Source organism: Micropterus dolomieu, linkage group LG22 (genome assembly GCF_021292245.1).
Source record: "Micropterus dolomieu isolate WLL.071019.BEF.003 ecotype Adirondacks linkage group LG22, ASM2129224v1, whole genome shotgun sequence".
Lineage (NCBI taxonomy): Eukaryota > Metazoa > Chordata > Actinopteri > Centrarchiformes > Centrarchidae > Micropterus > Micropterus dolomieu.
The window spans coordinates 13,680,003-13,698,717 of NC_060171.1; the positions used below are offsets into that span (position 1 = coordinate 13,680,003).

Here is an 18,715-nt window from a genome sequence, read left to right on the forward strand (position 1 = left end):
AGTCTGTGATCCACCTGCAGGTGGAGTCAGGCACGTTCAGCTGAGAGAGCTTGTCCTGCAGCAGGGCCAGGATGATGGTGTTGAAGGCTGCTCTCAGTCAATATATCTTTGGTCACCTATTTCCTTCTCTCTCTGTATCATTATTCCTTCTCTCTCTGTATCATTATTAAAGTTGTATACAGAGGTGGAAAGTGGTGGAGCTTGGTATGAGAGCTGCACCTTTTCACTGCAGCCCTGTGTGCTTCACCTCTCTAGAGTAAATGCTGCAAATGAGCACTTTTGTCTGCATACCTATCCGGCCGTTAAAAGCAGGTTAGTGCTTGACTGAGGAAAGGGTTGATTCTGTTACTTCACCCATTGTTTTGTTTCCTGTGTTTGTACATGTACATGTGCATGCTTCACAGAGCAAATTTCAGTTTATTCAGTAGACATAATAGATGCACATCCTATGTCTGCATGCTAATACATGACCATGCCCAGGGGTTGATTCACTTTTTTGGCCACATGCATCGTTGTTGAAAAACAACTTTCTCAAGCTGCCAATTCCAAACAACCTTTTGCTGTAGTGCACATTACCATATAAATGAACAACATTTCCATTATAATTAGTAAATAAAGAGTTACTTTAATTTGATGAAGTCCTGTAAAGCTTTGTCCATAATTGCCTTGATACCAAAGAAGTAAACAAAGAAGATTTGCCCAAACAAGTAATAACTTTCAGCAGATTAGATGTTTTTCATCATCAATTGACTTTTGCAGCTTGTTTGTCATTCATCCTTGAATGACCCTCTGCATCTTAATTGCATTCAAGTGAGTGAAGCAGACTCTTTTCACACATCATAACAACCTACCTTAAAGACTAAAGTTAAAATTGTAATTCTCCGTCAATACCAGTGAATTTTTATTTATCCATAGTTGTGTTCACTTCAGTTTGGTTTGACTTTGTGAAGCCCAAGGTAATGCAGTGAAGGGCTTGTCTTTTGAGGTTTTGCAAAATGCCACTATATCTCCTCGAATATTACTTAAAGCTGCTGAAGGATGAATATTTAATATTGCTGTAACAATGGATCAACAACTATGGGTAATAACCGTAATGATGAACCTTATAACCTGACTCTGCAGCTCCACTCAGCTAAAAGGAGCTGTATACTGTATTTGAGGTTATTGGTTTGGTTTTGTGTCCCAAAACTTAGTCTAACCACTCTCATCAGCTCAGTTTCCATTCACAGCTGGAAACTATTTTCAGCACACAAGCTCTAAAAAATCAACTGTACACTCCCTGACCAGCACCAAACGTTTTTTTTTTTTTTTACTTATTACTCCTTAAAAATTTAATAATATTACTTTACTTATTACTGGGTATTAAAAGTAACTAGTTACATAACTTGTTATGTTGCTATAAAACTAATATCACTAACATTATTAACTAATAGCATATTCATAACAGCAGCTAGGAGTATGGTTTTTACAAAACTTAACGTTTCTTAACGCCATTGGCTGAGATAAAAATTTAAATAAAGCAAATAAATAAAGTAAATCCGAACTACTGTTTTTCTGCACATTTATACAAGAAGTAGTGTTTTAACAAATCATTAAAAGTTGCTTAATGACATTTTCTCCTGACGAGTGCATGCATCATTGGCAATATCAGCCGGAGTTTCACATTGCTGTTCTGCTTTAGCAGATGCTTCAATAATTTAGATATACAATTGTTCGCATTTAAAAGCTTTTTGCTGGTCGCACAAAGTTTTCAACGGATGACAATGTTCTTTGCATCTTAGACTGTGACACTATAATGGCAGTAGCCTACTTACAGCTGTGGAAAAAACGCCCATCTCCCTCGTTCTCCATTATTCCTTTAGCTTTTTGGCTAACAGCTAACTTGAACAACATAAGGTTCGGTGCCCACTGACATACCTATACATAGAGTGAGCATAATTTAGAATAGAAAGCAATGTACAGGATGATGGGAGAAATAAACCAGTAATTGATCAACACTGTCAACACATCACAACTGGCATTTTCCGTTTTCATTAAATGGAAAAATAATTACTATCAATTATCCAGATTATGCCTCCAATCTGATAAATTAATTGCCTGTGTCCTGTCTGTACAGTCTGTGTTGTTCAGTAGACTGACCTGATACTTTCATAAATGCTACACTGGAACATCCGAACGGCAGCCTGTGACTGGAGGTTAATCTAACCTTGGACCTTTTTGTTATTCTACAGCAGTCTGTGACAGTTTGGGGGCTGCCGGTTATCATCATCATGTTAGAAACAGTCTGATGTGTCCAGTCACTCGTGCAGCTGCAGCTACATACAGAGCAAGGACTAATGTCTCTCTACAGAACATCAAGTCAGATACCCAGTGGGGCAAATTTGTGTAATGCAGAGAGTGAAACAACATAGGAGAGTACTGTCTGCTGTTTTGCAGTGTGGTGGATCGTGCTTTTAATGGAAAAACAGATTGACGGGGCTCATATTGATGTAAGTGACTTAACAAACAAGTTAAGACCTGAGAGACTATGAAGCAACAGAAATATTAACCCTCTAAGTAGGCTTCAGAAATATTTGTCCGAAATCCACATTGTTTGTCTGGTGTACATGGCAGTGGCTGTCAGGTGGGAAAGACAAGTGATGACAACTGGTTTGGGATAATTGCACAGCCGATCTGTATTCTCAGCGGGTCTTTTCAGAGCAGCGCTGAAACTGAATGTGCTGACCCACAACCTTTTTTTCAATCCAATCATCTGGATGCACAACTCTGCCTTGTGCACTAATGCACACATGGCACATTTGCATCAGGCAGCTCAACATTCAAAGGTAAGCTATGGATGATCTATAGAGCACAAAGCCCTCTCTGTGACTCTCCTTAGCTCTTTTTCTGTCTGTGTGTTCATCTGTCTTTAAACAGGGAACAATCAATCTTTCTTTTTTACCTATTTTGCTCACGTACACAGGTAATCTGTTTTCAAATCAACGCCCTTCCAATCCTGCATTTTTATGATTAGGGGAAACATAATAGCTAGTTGAACCATCTAATTATAGCCTGCAGGAGGCATACAGGTATTATTGTACATGCAGCTTACTGTGGACAGCAGGAGGAGCGGGTGAATGGTGGATATCTACACACACACAAACACACACACACACACACACACACACACACACACAAACACCATCACACATTTTGCACACATATACATAGTAATTTAAATGCATTCACTTGTCATGTGTTTTGGGGGTATTTGAGAATGCAAAGCAGGTTTAATTTAAGAATTAATTAGCACACACCTTGTGAGTTTGGGTGTAGCGCTGTAGAATACAAACTCTAAATGCCAGCCAAGTCATCATCGTGACTCCCCTGTGTTTTGTGTACCTGTAGCCCTGCGGGGTGTGGACTATAGATTTGCCCTGTGATCTCAGACGTGGCCTAGCTCGGGCCAGAGCTCAAGCGGGGAAGGCTGCTGATTTATTCAGCCGGGGGAGGGATGAGATGGGACAGCAAGGACTCTTGAAAAAAACTTTCGGTGCTGTAGTGACAGTAATTGTAGGCTTGCACATGTTCGTGTGTGAAGTGTGTGTATATGCACAGTGGTGAAAAGTACATTTACTCAAGTACTGTACAATTGTTAAGTACATATCAGAGTGAACTGTACTTTTTATTCCATTACATTGATTTAACACAGCTATAACCTAAATTATAAACTACAATATTGAAGTACTGCTTACATATTAATACATTAATAAAATTGGTTCAATAATATGACAGGATATGACTACTGTTAGTACTTTTATAGTTTTATTTAAGTAAAAAAAAAAAGTGCAATGGAGTATTTTTATTGTGGGGTATTGCTAATTTACAGTAGTTTGTGCTTCAGTCAGTCTAGCCCATAAGCACTATTATGTTAGAAAGAGGTGGCTGGAGGGAACATTTATGAAATCTTGTATTTTTAATTAAATTTCACTTTCACAGAAAACACTATTGTAACTACAACATCATTGGCTGTTGCTCTGCAGCAGCCCCACTCCTGATGTTAACTGTTGTTGTTTTTGTGATTGAAAGAGCACAGTCCTGCCTTAACTTAGCTGTGACTGTTTGCCTCCATTGTCAATGAACTGGTGGCTCAGTCAGTATTTTCACAGAGAATTCAAAGGTCTCTTTTGATCTTCATTGCCCTTGCCAATCTTTATCCTCTGCGGAGGTACAGGCCGCATCTGAACCCGTTACATAAGCCCTCCACCCCAGCCTGACTCCCTCCTGCTCTGCTCACTGCGGTTTACGTTGCACTCCTCCCTCGATTCCTCTCCCCCTCTATCAACCCTCCACCTCCGCATCCTCACCTCGGCTTTAACCTGTAGAACCTAAATTTGTTATAGAGGCACATCTTGTCACTCCACCTTCACTTGATTGCAATCACTTGATAATTTCAGAGCATTCTGTGTCCCGATACTGTATGTCATGTTTCATCTGTAGGCATTCACAACCTGCTCTCATTTCTGACACCAAGTTCAATGTGTAACAGTGAGGCACCGTCTCACTGGTGCGTTCAGTAATATATAAATAATCCGTTACACTACTAGTTACTGGGAAAAGTAATATTACAACTACCACTGGTAGTTACTAAGAAATAAGGAAGAACTGTACACGGAAACTTAGCTAGTGCAACCCAAACCAGTTTTTAATTGATAGACTGACTTGGGCGATTTTGGGTGTTAGGGTGTGTGTGGTGGTAGAGACATTTCATACTTTTCATCCTCTCCCGTTAGAAACATGTCTTTTTCTGTCTCTTTTTTGATTCATACATCAGGCTTGCACTGAAGCTGTAGTCAAAATGATATTTCTAAAGATCTCATTCTAGTTGAGTTTTATTCCCTGTTGTAAAAGTCAGAGCGCTTCCTGCAGCCTACAGGTACTCCATAATATGCAATATAATCATGTGGGAGGATTATTTGCAGCACTGCAAGGTGGTTTAAAAGTTTTTCCAAGACTTATCTTGGCACAGAACAGAGATGATTTGATGAAATAAGCCATTTCCTGCTCTTCTAATCTTTTGAATTGAATTGGTAGGTAAGCTGTGGGCATTATGTGCTTGTTGTGCAGAAAATTGCTGAAGATGTTGACAGAGTAGGATACAGAGGATGCCTGCAGCTCCTTGCTCCCCTCTAGCAACCACTTAGTTTTGCCAGAACCTGAAGCAGAAATAGATTTGGACTGTAGACAGCTCATCTCAAGAAGCATCTTTCTTGTCTTCCAGGGGACATAGTTAGAGTCAGGTTTAAAAGTTTCCCTTGCTCCACTTTACACTGTATTCTTGACACTTTGGAAATATTCTTTTAGAGAATAGTCTTAAATTTGTGGCCAACCAGCTGTCTAAACAAATGTTCATCTCCTGCCTATGCTGTGTGAAACTATGAAACTCCATATATTTCCTTCTCCTTTTTTTTCATAACACTGTTTAAGTAACAAGGCTATACTGTTAATATAAGAACTATGTCCCCACATTTATAACCCTCTCTTTCAATCCCACAAACCTTGACCATAAGGCACACTTAAGTGTTGACACATTTTCACGCTCTATTAAGTTCCACTATATAGATGAACCATGAACATTTAAATAGCAGTTTAGAGTTAGAGTTTATCTGGATGCAATTATGGCATATCATTGTCATAATATCAGTCCTTCTTTCTTTGATACTTATTCCCTCATCATAGGGGCCTGAGCGTTAAGTCCAACGTTAAGAGAGAGTTGGTGCTGCCCACACTTCATTAGAGTCTGAACTGGCCATGGGAAAGATTAGATTAATTAGTCTCATTCAACACCATCATCATTTGAGTACATAAAGTAGGTGAAGCAGGGACCGTATTTTCTTTAGTACTGAGTTATGAGAATTATGTGAGGAAGGCCAGTCACAGACGAAAACATCCACATAATTATGGAAGCCTACATAGATATTTGATGACAACATCAGAAAAGTGACTAAGGACAAACTCTTATATAGTCTGTGATCCAAATGGAAACAAATGGAATACCTCCACATTGATTAACAGGTCATTTAATAAACAGACTAACAGTAGGCAAAACCTAAATATTTGATAAAAATATAGTGTGATTCTTACTTGCTCAGGTCCTTAAGTCATGTGAAGCTTATGATATTTACATCGTTTATGTCCTGAAACACAAGAGGTAAAACTGGTGATTAGATTGTGGGAGCAGTACAAATATTAACATGCATACTGAACATTTTTAGATGAACTTCCCATGAAAATTAAATTGTAGAGAGAGAGGTGAGCCACAGTGACAAATTAGTTTCCTTTAATTTCACAGTCATTGAATGGTACTATAATGCAGTTGTGAGCAGGCTGGCAGGAAACTCCAGCACATCGTATACAGGGTTGCAGAAATGTAAAATAAACGCAGGCTGACGCCAAACTGTCAAAACATGCAGAACCAACCATTTGGTCCTTGAAACTTTAGGCTATTGCTACGCTCCTACATCTCTATCACAACGTGGTGTTTGGGCTTGGGCTACTTGTCTCCAGTCTCAGCAACATGAGTCACCCAAGCACCCAGCCACACTGTCTCACTGCACTGGCAGGAATCTCACTATGCCTGGAGCTTATATACTGGGAACATCCACGCAGACAACAAGCATCAGGGTGCACCATGTCTTTAGAGGTAGTAGATCACATTACTAGCCAGTGAAGAGCAATCACAAGCTGTTATTTTGATCTGTTTAGATGTGAGTAATGATGTTACTTTTCTACCTCATAAACAACTGTATAAGGAACCCCTTACACTTAATTAGTAAGATAGCCCACATTCAGGTCACTATTTCATCTGTTGGAGTGTAACATTAAATTGGCTATTACATTAAAGCAAAACTTACCTATGCATATTCATGGAAAGCCCCACTGGGATAAAGACTCCCAGAGCATCTTTGCCGATTTTCTTTTTTGAGCTGACTTTTAGTTTTTTACCTTAAATGCCACTTTGCCAGCCGTGGGCTTTTTCACCAGAGAGACTGAGTTCAGTAAGCACACTCTCTTATTCATCAGCACCAAGATGTGTCACTATGAGAAGTGACAAATGATTTTCAGCACTTAAGCCACTGTGTATATTTTACACAAGGGGCATGTTTGCCGATATATCCTGTATGTCTGTGTTTGTGTGCAGAGGTGGATCCATATGCAGTGTGAGATAGAGCAGTTGGGGATGTGTGTATGCATAATTCAGTTTGTCACAGCTATTTCAATGAGAAGAGGAGAAATAGGATCCACAAAAGACTGTGGGAGCTTAAAGAAATGTGAATCCCTTTTCATGGCTGCTTAGATGTGCTGCAGATGTGTAAGTGTTGGAAAGGGCATGGAATACAAATTACTGTGTATTTCCATTTGCCACACAGTGCAATCAATGACATGCCTAAACACTGAAAACACAGTAAAACATGAGCTGCCATGGACGTAGATTCAACCATATGGTCTTTCAAGTGTAGTATACAGTGCATGTGATTTATTTTTCTTTGTCTGCAAACCATATACACAAATCCAATCAAGCTGCTGCTTTCCAGGTCAAATTGGACCTCCCATCACCTACACTACTTGCAAGGGAGACACAGAGATTACAGGAGGCAATGCGATTCTTTCAATAGCAACGGGGTTTAGTAGTCTCTCTTTGAAAATGAGCTAATGTGCAAATCTACTGCCATCATACCATGTACCATCTGCCTGTCTACCATCGGACTTTCCTGTAGCGCTGTTCACACTCTGCCCTACCTAAGTCATTACATAAGCTGCTGTTAGCATCTCAGTCCTCAGTCAAGTTTTCCACTTACATGGTTCTAGTCTTCTCATCGAGACAAACCGATAAACAGAGAAAGGTGTATGTGTGTGTGTGTGTGTACGTGTGTGTGTAAAACACAAAAACTCCAGCCAGGGATCATGACGTTTATGTGGTGCTGGGTACTTGCTGGCGGCCACACACAGGGCCGGAGCATGGCACCCTACATGGGCTCTGTCTCTCACCACCTCTTCCCTCTCTCTTTCTCTTGTGCTCTTTCTCTCTCTCTCTCTCTCTCTTGCTAGCTCTGCCTCCTAAACTGTCTCTCCTCTCTCTGTGCCTGTCTGTTTCTCTCCAGAGAGAGCAGGAAAGAGGCAGAGAGAAGGGCAAAGCTGAAAGGGTACGGTTATGCTGTCAGTTAATATCTCGTCACTGTTCCAAATGACAGCTGAATTCTGTCAGGCGTGCTGCTTTTTCTTTTGCCAGGATTTGGAGCACACCATTTATTACTCCAGCATGAAGTTCTACTTGAATGCAGACTCGTTAAGTCCCCTATTTAGCATTCATAAGCAATATACAAACATTTAATCAATAGTTTTAACACACTATAATGTAGTTGTAAGCAGCTATGAGGTCATACTTAAGTGTTTATTAATGTATAGTATTTGTCAACAATTATAACTACCATACTATAAAAATTATTACTCTGTTCTCCTATATTGTCGTAGTGTGTCCAACCTCCACTTATGGGTGCCCACAGGAGGAATCATTGTTGTCGACAAATACATTAATAAACACAAACCTTTAATTAAAAACTAATTCCTAATTTGACTCCTATCCCTTTTACTGGCCTGGTGTGGCTACATGTTTTGACAAATAAACACAGGTCTCAATTAGACCCCTGGTTCTGTAGATGTATAAAACCTCTTAAAGGCCAGCAAGTTGCCTACTTGAGGTTGTTCAAAGCTGCTTAAATAGCGCATTCAAATATAAATGTTTAAACTTATCTCAATATGGACATGCTTAACATTGTTACATCGAACAGATTCTCCACAATTCAATCGCTCACTTCATTTTACAGAATCTATGAGCACCAAAGTATAATTCATTCCGATTTATCGGCATTAAATGGTAAGCAAGTAAGACGAAAAAGAAGTGGTGACTCCCTACTTTTGAAGTGGTAATAAAGTCAGAATATGTGTCCATTTCTTTATTATTTATATTCCTTTAGTTTGTAAGGGTCACCAATCAAAAGAATCAAAACAGTTTTTCATTAAAAATGAATCCAAGTTGAAATAACTACATTAACACTCATCCTTTTCAGGTAGGCTACTTTGATATGGAGCTTTCTTTCCCTCTTTCTTTCACTCTGTGCATGAGGTTGACCTAGATGTGCTGTCTCTGTGAGCTAGATCAAATGATAGGTAACTAGGTAACTGATAGATATTAGATAGCCTAATTTTCATTAGGTAATTAAGTGATCTTCATGCTGGTTTACAATTTGATTTCCCATCTTCCATATTTTTGGTGTATTCAAATGCTTTGTTTTGTCCTACCACAGTCAGTCTACACTGATTTAAAACAGAAAATTAGCAAATTGGAGTAGCAGTAAATATATTGATTGATATTTTTATTTTGTACATGTAAAAAAGACACATATATATCATATATATACCAATCTATGTATTGTATTTTTTAGATAGCCGAGATGACACATTTCCTATTTAGCATGTTGATTTTACTGACTTTCACTATACAGTATGACCGTAATGATGTTTGAATGAATGCATTATAGCTTATTTAACATAGCAATGAACACACCATTGTGTTTAGAAATCCTATATATCGAGTAAATATTTTAAAAATATTTTTAAAGCGTTTAAATACATAAGAACGCCATGCTGCCTGTGAACCCTTCTTTCATCCTTTGGTATTTGGTATTAACATGGGTGTACGCTGTAAGGTGCCATAGTTTTTGTTTTTCCTCTGTGAATTTTAATTAAGCTCCTCATTATGTAAGTGGATGCTGCAATGGTCCTGCTGGGCTGTGTTGTATGGTTATGGATTAGTTGACTCCAGGCTTACTGTTACAGTATATGGAGGAGACATGTGCTCCTCCTCTAACCACAAGCTGTTTTGGGAAACAGGAACGGCATATGTGGCACCCTCTGTTGGTATAATCCTTGGCAGTGCATCCGTCAGAGATGTTCATCTGCAGAGGCAGGCTTTGAAGTAGATATTTCATAGCGTTCAGTAGTGACTGTGACAGATATTTTACTTTTCTTGTATCTTTTGTTCCATTTTGGTCTCCCTCCCCTGATGCTATCATGATTTGTCAGTGTACATGTCTTTTATTTGTATTTTTCCTGCACCCTCTGTCCCTTTCTTTCTCACCTGCTCTAGAGTTCTGTGCGCCTTTTCTCTCTCCTACTGAGCCTCAATGTAATATTCATGATGGTGTTGAAATGAGCCAAAGGCATGCTGAAGACACCCAGAAGAATGTGGAAAGGCATGTGTTACATTTGTAGTAAATGTATCATGAGGGAGCGAGAATAAAAATGTGTATAGATGAAATGTTATTTTGTCTTCCATGGCACTCCCTCTGTTAAATGAAAGGTGTTACATAAACCCCATGATATACGTAGCATTCATGCAGTTAACACAAACAGAAAATTGCAGGCTTACACAAGGTGAAGCAGAAGTTGGATGTCGACACCAGGGGGACTGAACACAACAACGGACAATACATACTGGAGCACACCACACATACACAAGCTGGCAGTGCAATTAACCACAGGTGGGATACATTAAGAATCAGGGCAGAGCTAGATAAAAACACTAGACACTGACATACAAAATAAAACAGGAAGTAAAGTACGCAATAATACACAAGGACAAAGGTAACAGATTTCAACTGAGAAGATGGAACCAATGATCAACTGACAAAACATAAGGAGCCTGAACACAGAGGCAGGGAGTGAAACAGGGACAGGCATAAACAAGAATAAAAAAAGAAAACACTAAAAACCAAAACCACGACATATTGCAGGTTTAGACAAACATAAAATGTGTAACGTGAAATTTAACAACAGAATCCTAAAAGGCGAACTACATCAGTGCAAGCTATCTTAAACAATTCCTGAGCTAGCTAGCTAGTTTTGTTTTTGCTAGCAGTTATGGTGGATTAAACACTGTTTACATGCAGACTGATATTTAAGATACATTTTGTCAAGGGCATACAGAGGCACCTTTGTCTCCTTTCTTCTGCACTGACTGCATCCTCCTCTGAACACAACTATTGTTATAGCGTTAACTGATTGTCAAACACCTTGCATTGTGGCACAAATGAGAACGTCAGGTCTACACTAAAGAAAGCATGAGGACTCTTTTTATGCACTGGAGATAGAGATATTCTGGTTAGCCCTGAAACACTTTACATAAAAGATTAAAAGGTGGTTTGGTTCAACAACACTGCCACCTTTTTATCATGGCAGGGCCTGCTCTGCTGTTTTGGTTTCATGTTGTTAAGGCTGAAGTGGACCTGTTCACTGTCTGCCTTCTCACTGGTCACAATGTACAAAGCCTCAGTGGCACTCACTACGTAGCTGAATCATGTACGAGATTTGACAGTCTGTCAAATGGAAGATATTTGACAGACTGTCATACTATACTGTATATATTGCTCGGGTAGGCTGAGTGACATAAGTCCTAGCAAGGCTCTATCACAGCCTGTCAAGGCCAAGTCTTGCTTGAGTAAAAAGGGTCTGTATTCAGTGGTTGTTGTAGTACCATCATAATGTTACTGTTACAATATATGACCCTGATTTCTGTTGCTTAATCAATTGTTGTCTGCTCACATAGCTTTTAAGCAACGTGAAGGAATATTTTCTGTGCCAAATACCTTAGAAATGTCTGAAATAGAATATTTCATTGCGGTATTCCTCCATCAGTCCATCTGAGCCTGAATAAGTACCTGAGTCCTTGCTCTCTGAACCACTGTGTGCATATGAATATGTTATGACAGTGCCATGGGGGATGTAGAAGAGGAGTCTAGAGGATGCTCTGCACTATTAGGTATGCAGTTTGTCTTCAGCAGATATTGCTCTGTAATCCCCGTCTTACTCACTTTCTTCCCGTCTTACTCACTTTCTCTCACTGAAACACACCCCGATGTCTTTCAGCGCTACCAAAGACTGCAGCAGTGCTGTAACAAACTGCAGTGAGTGAGTGCATTAATGTGTATGTGTAGGCAGCTTGTGTATATGCATATGAGAAGAGAGGATGTTGTTTTCACTTTTGGTTGTAAGACTGTAGAGAGGCCAGAGAGAAGTTACACATAAGGACATTGACGCATAAGTTACATACATACATTCCTGTTTAAAAAGTAAAAATAAAAGCAGCATGCAGCTCCTCAAAAACGCAGATTATGGGTAGCAAACTAAAATAATGTTCAAACTCTTAAATCCTAAAACAATACAATAAATCCAACAAGCAACATTAAGGGAGGAAACATTGCAAGAAATTGTTTTGGGGATAAAAAAGTGGGGAGTATGTTTTATTATTGATGTGCAATGCACTCTGGATAATTGTGCAGTCAGCTTCTTTTTCCAGATCTACTGCTGTTCTGTTGCAACATTACCTCAGAGGAGAACCTTATCCAAATTAAAGCTGGGAGAGATTTCATCCCTTGGGCAAAAACTGAGAGTGAGGAGTACTTACAGAGTCCAAAGAGGGAGAAAATGGACTTTGTTTTCTTTCTTTTTTTCCTGCTCTGTTCGCCGCAGCATTACCTCAGAGAAGAATTTCTTTTCAACTGAAGATGGGAGCGATCCAAATTGAAAATTAGGGGAGATTTTACCCTTTGGGCAAAAAATAAGAAAGAGGAGTGCTGCAAGTTAAAATCAAATATTACCACTATTTAAAATTAAAGAGGACAACAGACGTCCGTGAAGTTGTGTAACAAAACAAATTGACTATGTGAATATGAGATAATACCAGCCAGTTTGTGAGGACATTTCATATCATCAGAGCTGTTAGTACACTCTAAATCTCTTTCTGCTATTGAGTCTGGCTATGACTGTTGCTCTGGCTGTTTATTGCTCCTCCACTGACCCTCTTTGTGTCCAGACACTTATTTCCCGCCTAAGGGAGGGAATGAAAATCAATGTGATAAATGCGAAAGAAACACAACAAAATCTCCAGAGCGAAGAATAGATGGGTAGGGATTTTTTTAAAGCTCTTGAAATGATCATTCTTCTTCTTTATCGCTCATTTCCCCACAAAATCTCATTATCCCTTATCTCATTTATTAAACTGCACTTTCCCCCCCCAAACTCATTTTTGTGCCTCCTTCCTCTCCTCCTCCCTCTTTTTCATCCACTTTCCTAACTAATGTTGCCACCTCTCCCCAGGTGTCTGTCTGGTGCTCGGTTGCATGATCTATCCTGATGGTTGGGACAGTGATGAGGTCCGGCGGATGTGTGGCGAGCAGACGGACAAATACAGCCTGGGGGCCTGCTCAGTACGTTGGGCCTACATCTTGGCTATTATGGGCATCCTGGACGCTCTTATCCTCTCCTTCCTGGCCTTTGTCCTGGGGAACCGGCAGGACGGACTCATGACAGAAGAGCTGCTGGCCGAGAGCAAGGGTGAGAATGTACTAGCAAATCTGAAAAAAAGAACATTTATATTTTATTGATGTCCTTGGGGAAATTCACTCTTGGCTTGTGCAGTGCACTGGAAGTCAGAGCCATGTTCAAGGTAGTGCTCTAGGAGCATGTTGGGATTTGTGCCTTACTTAAGAAAGCTTCAATAGAACTTATACTTACTAGCATTTGAACTAGAAATTATATGCTTTGGGTGTAGCCTCTCCAACCATTTGGTGACTTTTCTCACTATTTAGTAGTAATTTCTGTTTTTAGAGTTAGTAATATTTCTCCATTTATCCAATTATCACATGTACAGTGAATGAACTGGAAAATTATTCTCCTAAATTTCCAGTTATCTTAAATCTTGGTTATAAATCTCAGAGTAATTTCTTTGGCCAAGTGGTACCAGTTTTTTTTTGCTCTAAAAGTGCACTCTCGGTGCAGTTTGTGCTGTAGTGGGCTGGCAGAAGCACTTAAAGTAAATAAGAATACGTTAAAGCTCACTTTAAAAATATACTCATCATTTATTACAACCCATGTGACTTACCACCAGACTGAAAATAGAAAGTGTACACCCATTAAGGCAGTGATAAAACATACACTAGTCTGGCAAACAGATTATATGAGCCAAGTTTGTAAAAGCATCACACTCAGTATGCGCTTGTATTTATGACAAAAGAGTCAAAGTTTTTGATGTAATGAGCTTTTGATGCAGCCTCTGTAAAAACCTAAAAACTAAATGGGGTGACACGCAGTGGATAAGACACATGCCTTTGGTGTGAGAGACCTGGATTCGATTCCTACACTGGTGGATGTGCCACCCTGCTATGCTATGAATGAGCTATAAATGAATCTGAGCATAACTAAAAAGACTACGTGGGCTGCTGCTTTTGAATAATGCTTTTGTGTAACATACTAAAAGAAAATCAGCAACAATCAATGAGCAACCATGTAGATTGTAACCCCTTAATAAGCATAACTGTTGTCCACAAGCCTAAAAATGACCCAGTTTAATTATAGCCATGATCATGGTCTCTTCTGAAAGGGAAGTAAGTGAAGTAAGTAACTGAAGTTATTTTACCAGGTTTTAACATCCTTAAAATGTCAAATATCTGCTATGATCCACCATACAGTCAGGGGATGTGATGATTTAGTCATGGAAATGGCCTGGCCTACACAATTGTGTCCATGCATATGTAATTGTTCATCACTATTACAGGTCTACACAGGGATTAGTATGTCCATGCCCTGTAATTTGTGATGGAACCTGACAGCAATGGGCAACCAACAACCCATTTAACAAAAGTGGGAAGAATGAGAATGAATGAAAAATATAAGATAAAGACACAAGATGAAAGATTTATTGACAATGTTACAGAAGAGAAAACTTGAATGGGATTATCAGTAGCTTTACCAGTCAATAAACAGCCTCACTGTGCAGCCGGATGATGTGCCATTCTTTAGTTTAGGGCTCTGGAGAATCTACTATGAATAATTCATTACAGCGCAATGGTCTTTTAATGGAACATTTAGCTCATCTGTGGTGCCATCTACTGGTGTTTGTGTGCAATACAAGTTAGTGTGAAGGATGAATGTGTTCAATGATGTGTGAACATGGAAGTCTATTAATAGCATGACCTTGAGAGATGTGTTGTAGCACTTTTATATTTTTCTCTGTGTTTCTATTTTTGCAGAGGGGGGCAACGCCTAACCAAATATTTAGGTAGGTAAAATAAAACGTACCATTTGTGTCCCCATGTGCAATACAACAGTATAGTGTAAGTAAATTTTTTTCAGAACTTAAACAATTTACGCTATTCTTTTCTTTTTGCCTCCTGTAATCAGCTTCAGCAAGCCATAGAAGAAGTACCCAGATCCTTTACATAGGATTAAATTTATGAATTTGTCATATGTTTACTGTATAAACATACGTACGTATTATCAGCAAAATACACTCAAATGTACTCAATCCGCAGAAATCTTTTTATTAAATATTACATTATTAGACTGTTAACACTGATGCAACAATGTACAAGAGGCATGTTACTGTTGTAGCTGTAGCTTAGAGTTAGTCAGGTCCGCTCCAATACATCACAGGATAAATATGAAAGATGGTTAATGGGGTAGGAAAGAAGAAAAAAACAAGGTTTAGCTGCATCAATTTGTATTAATTTTAAGACATTTCTCTAATCATTGCTTTTTGTGATATTTTGGATACTTTAACCTCTCCGGGCCTCAAACAGTTATTTAAATTAAACCATTTGAGTCTAGGAAAAATCACTCTTAGAGATACTGCATTTTTGCAAGGGGTCACAAGCCACTAAAGGTTGGGAATCACATTGTATTTCATAAACTGATTGTATGTTTTAAATGTAAAAAGAAGAAATAAGAAATACTCAAGTAAAGGACAACTACCTCAAAATTGTACTCAAGTATAGAACTTCTTGCATGCTTAGTTCCTTTCCACCACTGCCTTCAACATTTACAGACACACACTATTTCTGTTTCTATGTTTCAGGTTCCTAATTTTCCATGTGTCTGTCTTCACAATGTTCCAGTCCCTCAACATCAGCTTAAAGGAGGGAGCCCACCCGGGTCTGCAAAGGAGGAGATGAATACTATAGAACCAGCCAGCCTGCCTTTCACATCTACCTGCCAAAAAAACAGTGTAACCTACCCTTGATGTCCACCCATCTTGCTTGCAGTCCCTAAACCATCATCCCTAGCCCTTAGTTGGAGCCCAATACACTTTTATCCCTATGTGTCTACAGAGCTAACCCTAGCACAACATTGCATTGACCATGACAGGGGCAGAGACTGTTATCCTATTGAGAAGTATATGGACTACCCACTACCTACCTGAGAAGGCACAGGGTTGACATTGTACATCTGCAGTACGAGCAGACAGACACAAACACACACACACACACACACACACACACATACACACACACACACAAACACACACACACACACGCACACAAGCGTGCCACCTCACTCATATGCACAAACATAACTCTGTAACATATGCACATACATTACGTTCAAACAAAACATTAACAAACTGTAATTACAAGTATTAAACTATGTTACCACTTAGCCGTGTGTACCACCGTCAGAATGTGTGTCATGTTTTATTTGTGAAAAGAAGAAACTGCTCATTTTCAGATAATATCGGGTTAATGTAAATCTGTTGTGTTTCATAATATGTAAGGTTTGACAATGAAATGAAAGTTTTAGTTTCTCCTTTTGCCCTTTGTTCCTCTTCATTTATTAGAAAAAGATATCTAAGACTATTTTATAAGAATATTACCATCCAAAAGAGAAAAAACTTGTATTACAAAGTATGTACAGTGAATATTAAAGATGTTCTAGGAATTTTACCTAAATCCATTCAATGCCCTGCTAGCTAACTTTGCACAGCGCTTCAGTTTGAGAAGAAGTCTAATATTTTATAGTCTGTGGTATCTACACTGTGATGGGGGCTACTAGGACTGTGTGCTCCAGGACTCGTAACTGCTGTTTGAGTACGCTTCTGTATGTGTGTGTGTAGTCTGTGGATGTGTGTGAGTGTGAGTGCATGCACATATGTGACTGTTGGTGTGAATGTTTTGTGTTTGTTGGGCTAGTGAACCCAATATGCCAGCCTCACACCCAATTGTCCTGTTGTGTAGCTAAATCTCTGTCTCTGTCTTTGATCCCAGCTCTCTTTTTCTGTTTCGCTCTCTTTGACTCCCTTTCTCGCTTTGTTTTGTTGGGACATACAGGCTATCATGATGGCGTCACAGTATTATGTGTAGTGACTGGGCCTGAGGAGTGAACTCCTGGATTGTGATGGATTAGTGAAGCCTGTCCCAGCCTCGCCTCTGGATATGTTCCTGTGTAAATAGATATTCTATAGATACCAAACAATTGACAAATATGGAGAGGGAGGTTAACTTAGAACAATTAAATAGATAACTTTAAGAATATATGAACACTTAATAAAGATTTTCACTGTAAAACGTTGTTGTGGTCTTTTTGTTAATTTTGACAGAAGTACATTTTTTTAAATGATTTTACATAAATGAATGAATAAAGATTACATAACTAGTAAGGTCAGTACCACTACAGTTGTATAATATCTTGAGTGGCACTGGAGGGAGCTTTGTCAAGCCTGAAAAAATTTTGGGTTTGGAGATTACAAATTTATAACAGAAATCCTGCATTGCAATACCAGGATGAGAAGTTCTAAAGACATGAGCATAGCCAGGGAAGGTTTATTAGTCATCCAATTGAGTGGCATTATGGGAAATGTAGGACTGATGTTTTGTGAATATGACCCATATTAGGGACTGAAAGTCAAAATATCTCAGCCTTTGCTGCAGCGAAATTTGACCATTCTTTTTTAAAATATGTCTCTAAGTCCTCTAAATACATGGAAGTGCATTACAAAATTGCTGGAGTACCCCTTTAAAAGGGCCACATAACAAATAGGTGCATAACACTCAAAATGTGTTTGAGGGAAAAAATAATAATAATAATGCATTACATTAATATAGCGCTTTACCATTGAAACTCAAAGCGCTTCACAGTGAAGTGGGGGGCCTCACCTCAACCACCACCAATGAAGAGTAACGAAGTATAAGAGAGCTAGAACACATTATCGCTTGACATGTGCCTTTATTATGCAAGACAGGCCACTGGATGTTGCCACACTCATTTACATTTTATAGTGTGCTTTGGTTACAATAAAATCGGATACAAGAACATTCATTTAAAACATTATTTTTAAAGTTTACTTTTCATTTTAATCCTAACCTTTACTTTTCATAATCACATTCAAAAGTCAGGGCACAATTTTGAGATAAATTTGAGATTATGAAAGATTAACCTCACAATAACCTTCTTTATCCAAATCACATGTCTAGACCACCACAAAGAAAAGAATGTTGTGGGGAGGGAAACATGAGGGATAATAAGAAAATACCACGTTTAGCCATTATTGTTTGCAGCTGATGCTTTAAGGCATGACAGCAACAACCCATTTCATGCAGCTCAGATGGTTTGTTCATCTGGATTAGAAAGAAATAGTTAGAAGATGTGCATGGTTGTGTGTGGTTTAGGGTTCCCATGGGAGTCCTGTGGGGTATCCAGGGGCTGAGATGAGAAATAACTTTATTTTGTTTAATTGCATTTCATTGAAGCACAATGAGCAAGTGCATAAAATGACAGCAGTATTTTGACTTCATCATTCACCATTCATCATTATGAGCAATGTTTGTCACCCGTAGACGCATTGTGA

The 18,715-nt window shown here is 38.9% G+C and overlaps 1 protein-coding gene and 1 long non-coding RNA gene across 2 annotated transcripts in view; one reads left to right on the forward strand and one right to left on the reverse strand.

Moving 5' to 3' along the window:
* Positions 1–10,523, reverse strand: part of LOC123961875 — a 15,399-nt gene extending 4,876 nt beyond the window's left edge. The window contains exons 1-2 of the long non-coding RNA XR_006822800.1: positions 10,469–10,523; positions 6,124–6,176 (exon numbers count right to left, since the gene is read on the reverse strand). This is a non-coding gene — a long non-coding RNA (uncharacterized LOC123961875). The remainder of the gene's footprint in view (positions 1–6,123; positions 6,177–10,468) is intronic.
* LOC123961874 (LHFPL tetraspan subfamily member 3 protein-like) overlaps positions 1–17,429 on the forward strand; it is a 24,305-nt gene extending 6,876 nt beyond the window's left edge. The window contains exons 2-4 of the mRNA XM_046037645.1: positions 13,195–13,431; positions 15,126–15,154; positions 15,950–17,429. Of these exons, the coding sequence (XP_045893601.1) occupies positions 13,195–13,431; positions 15,126–15,142 (254 nt within the window). The 3' untranslated portion in view covers positions 15,143–15,154; positions 15,950–17,429. The remainder of the gene's footprint in view (positions 1–13,194; positions 13,432–15,125; positions 15,155–15,949) is intronic.
* Positions 17,430–18,715: the final 1,286 nt, after the last annotated feature.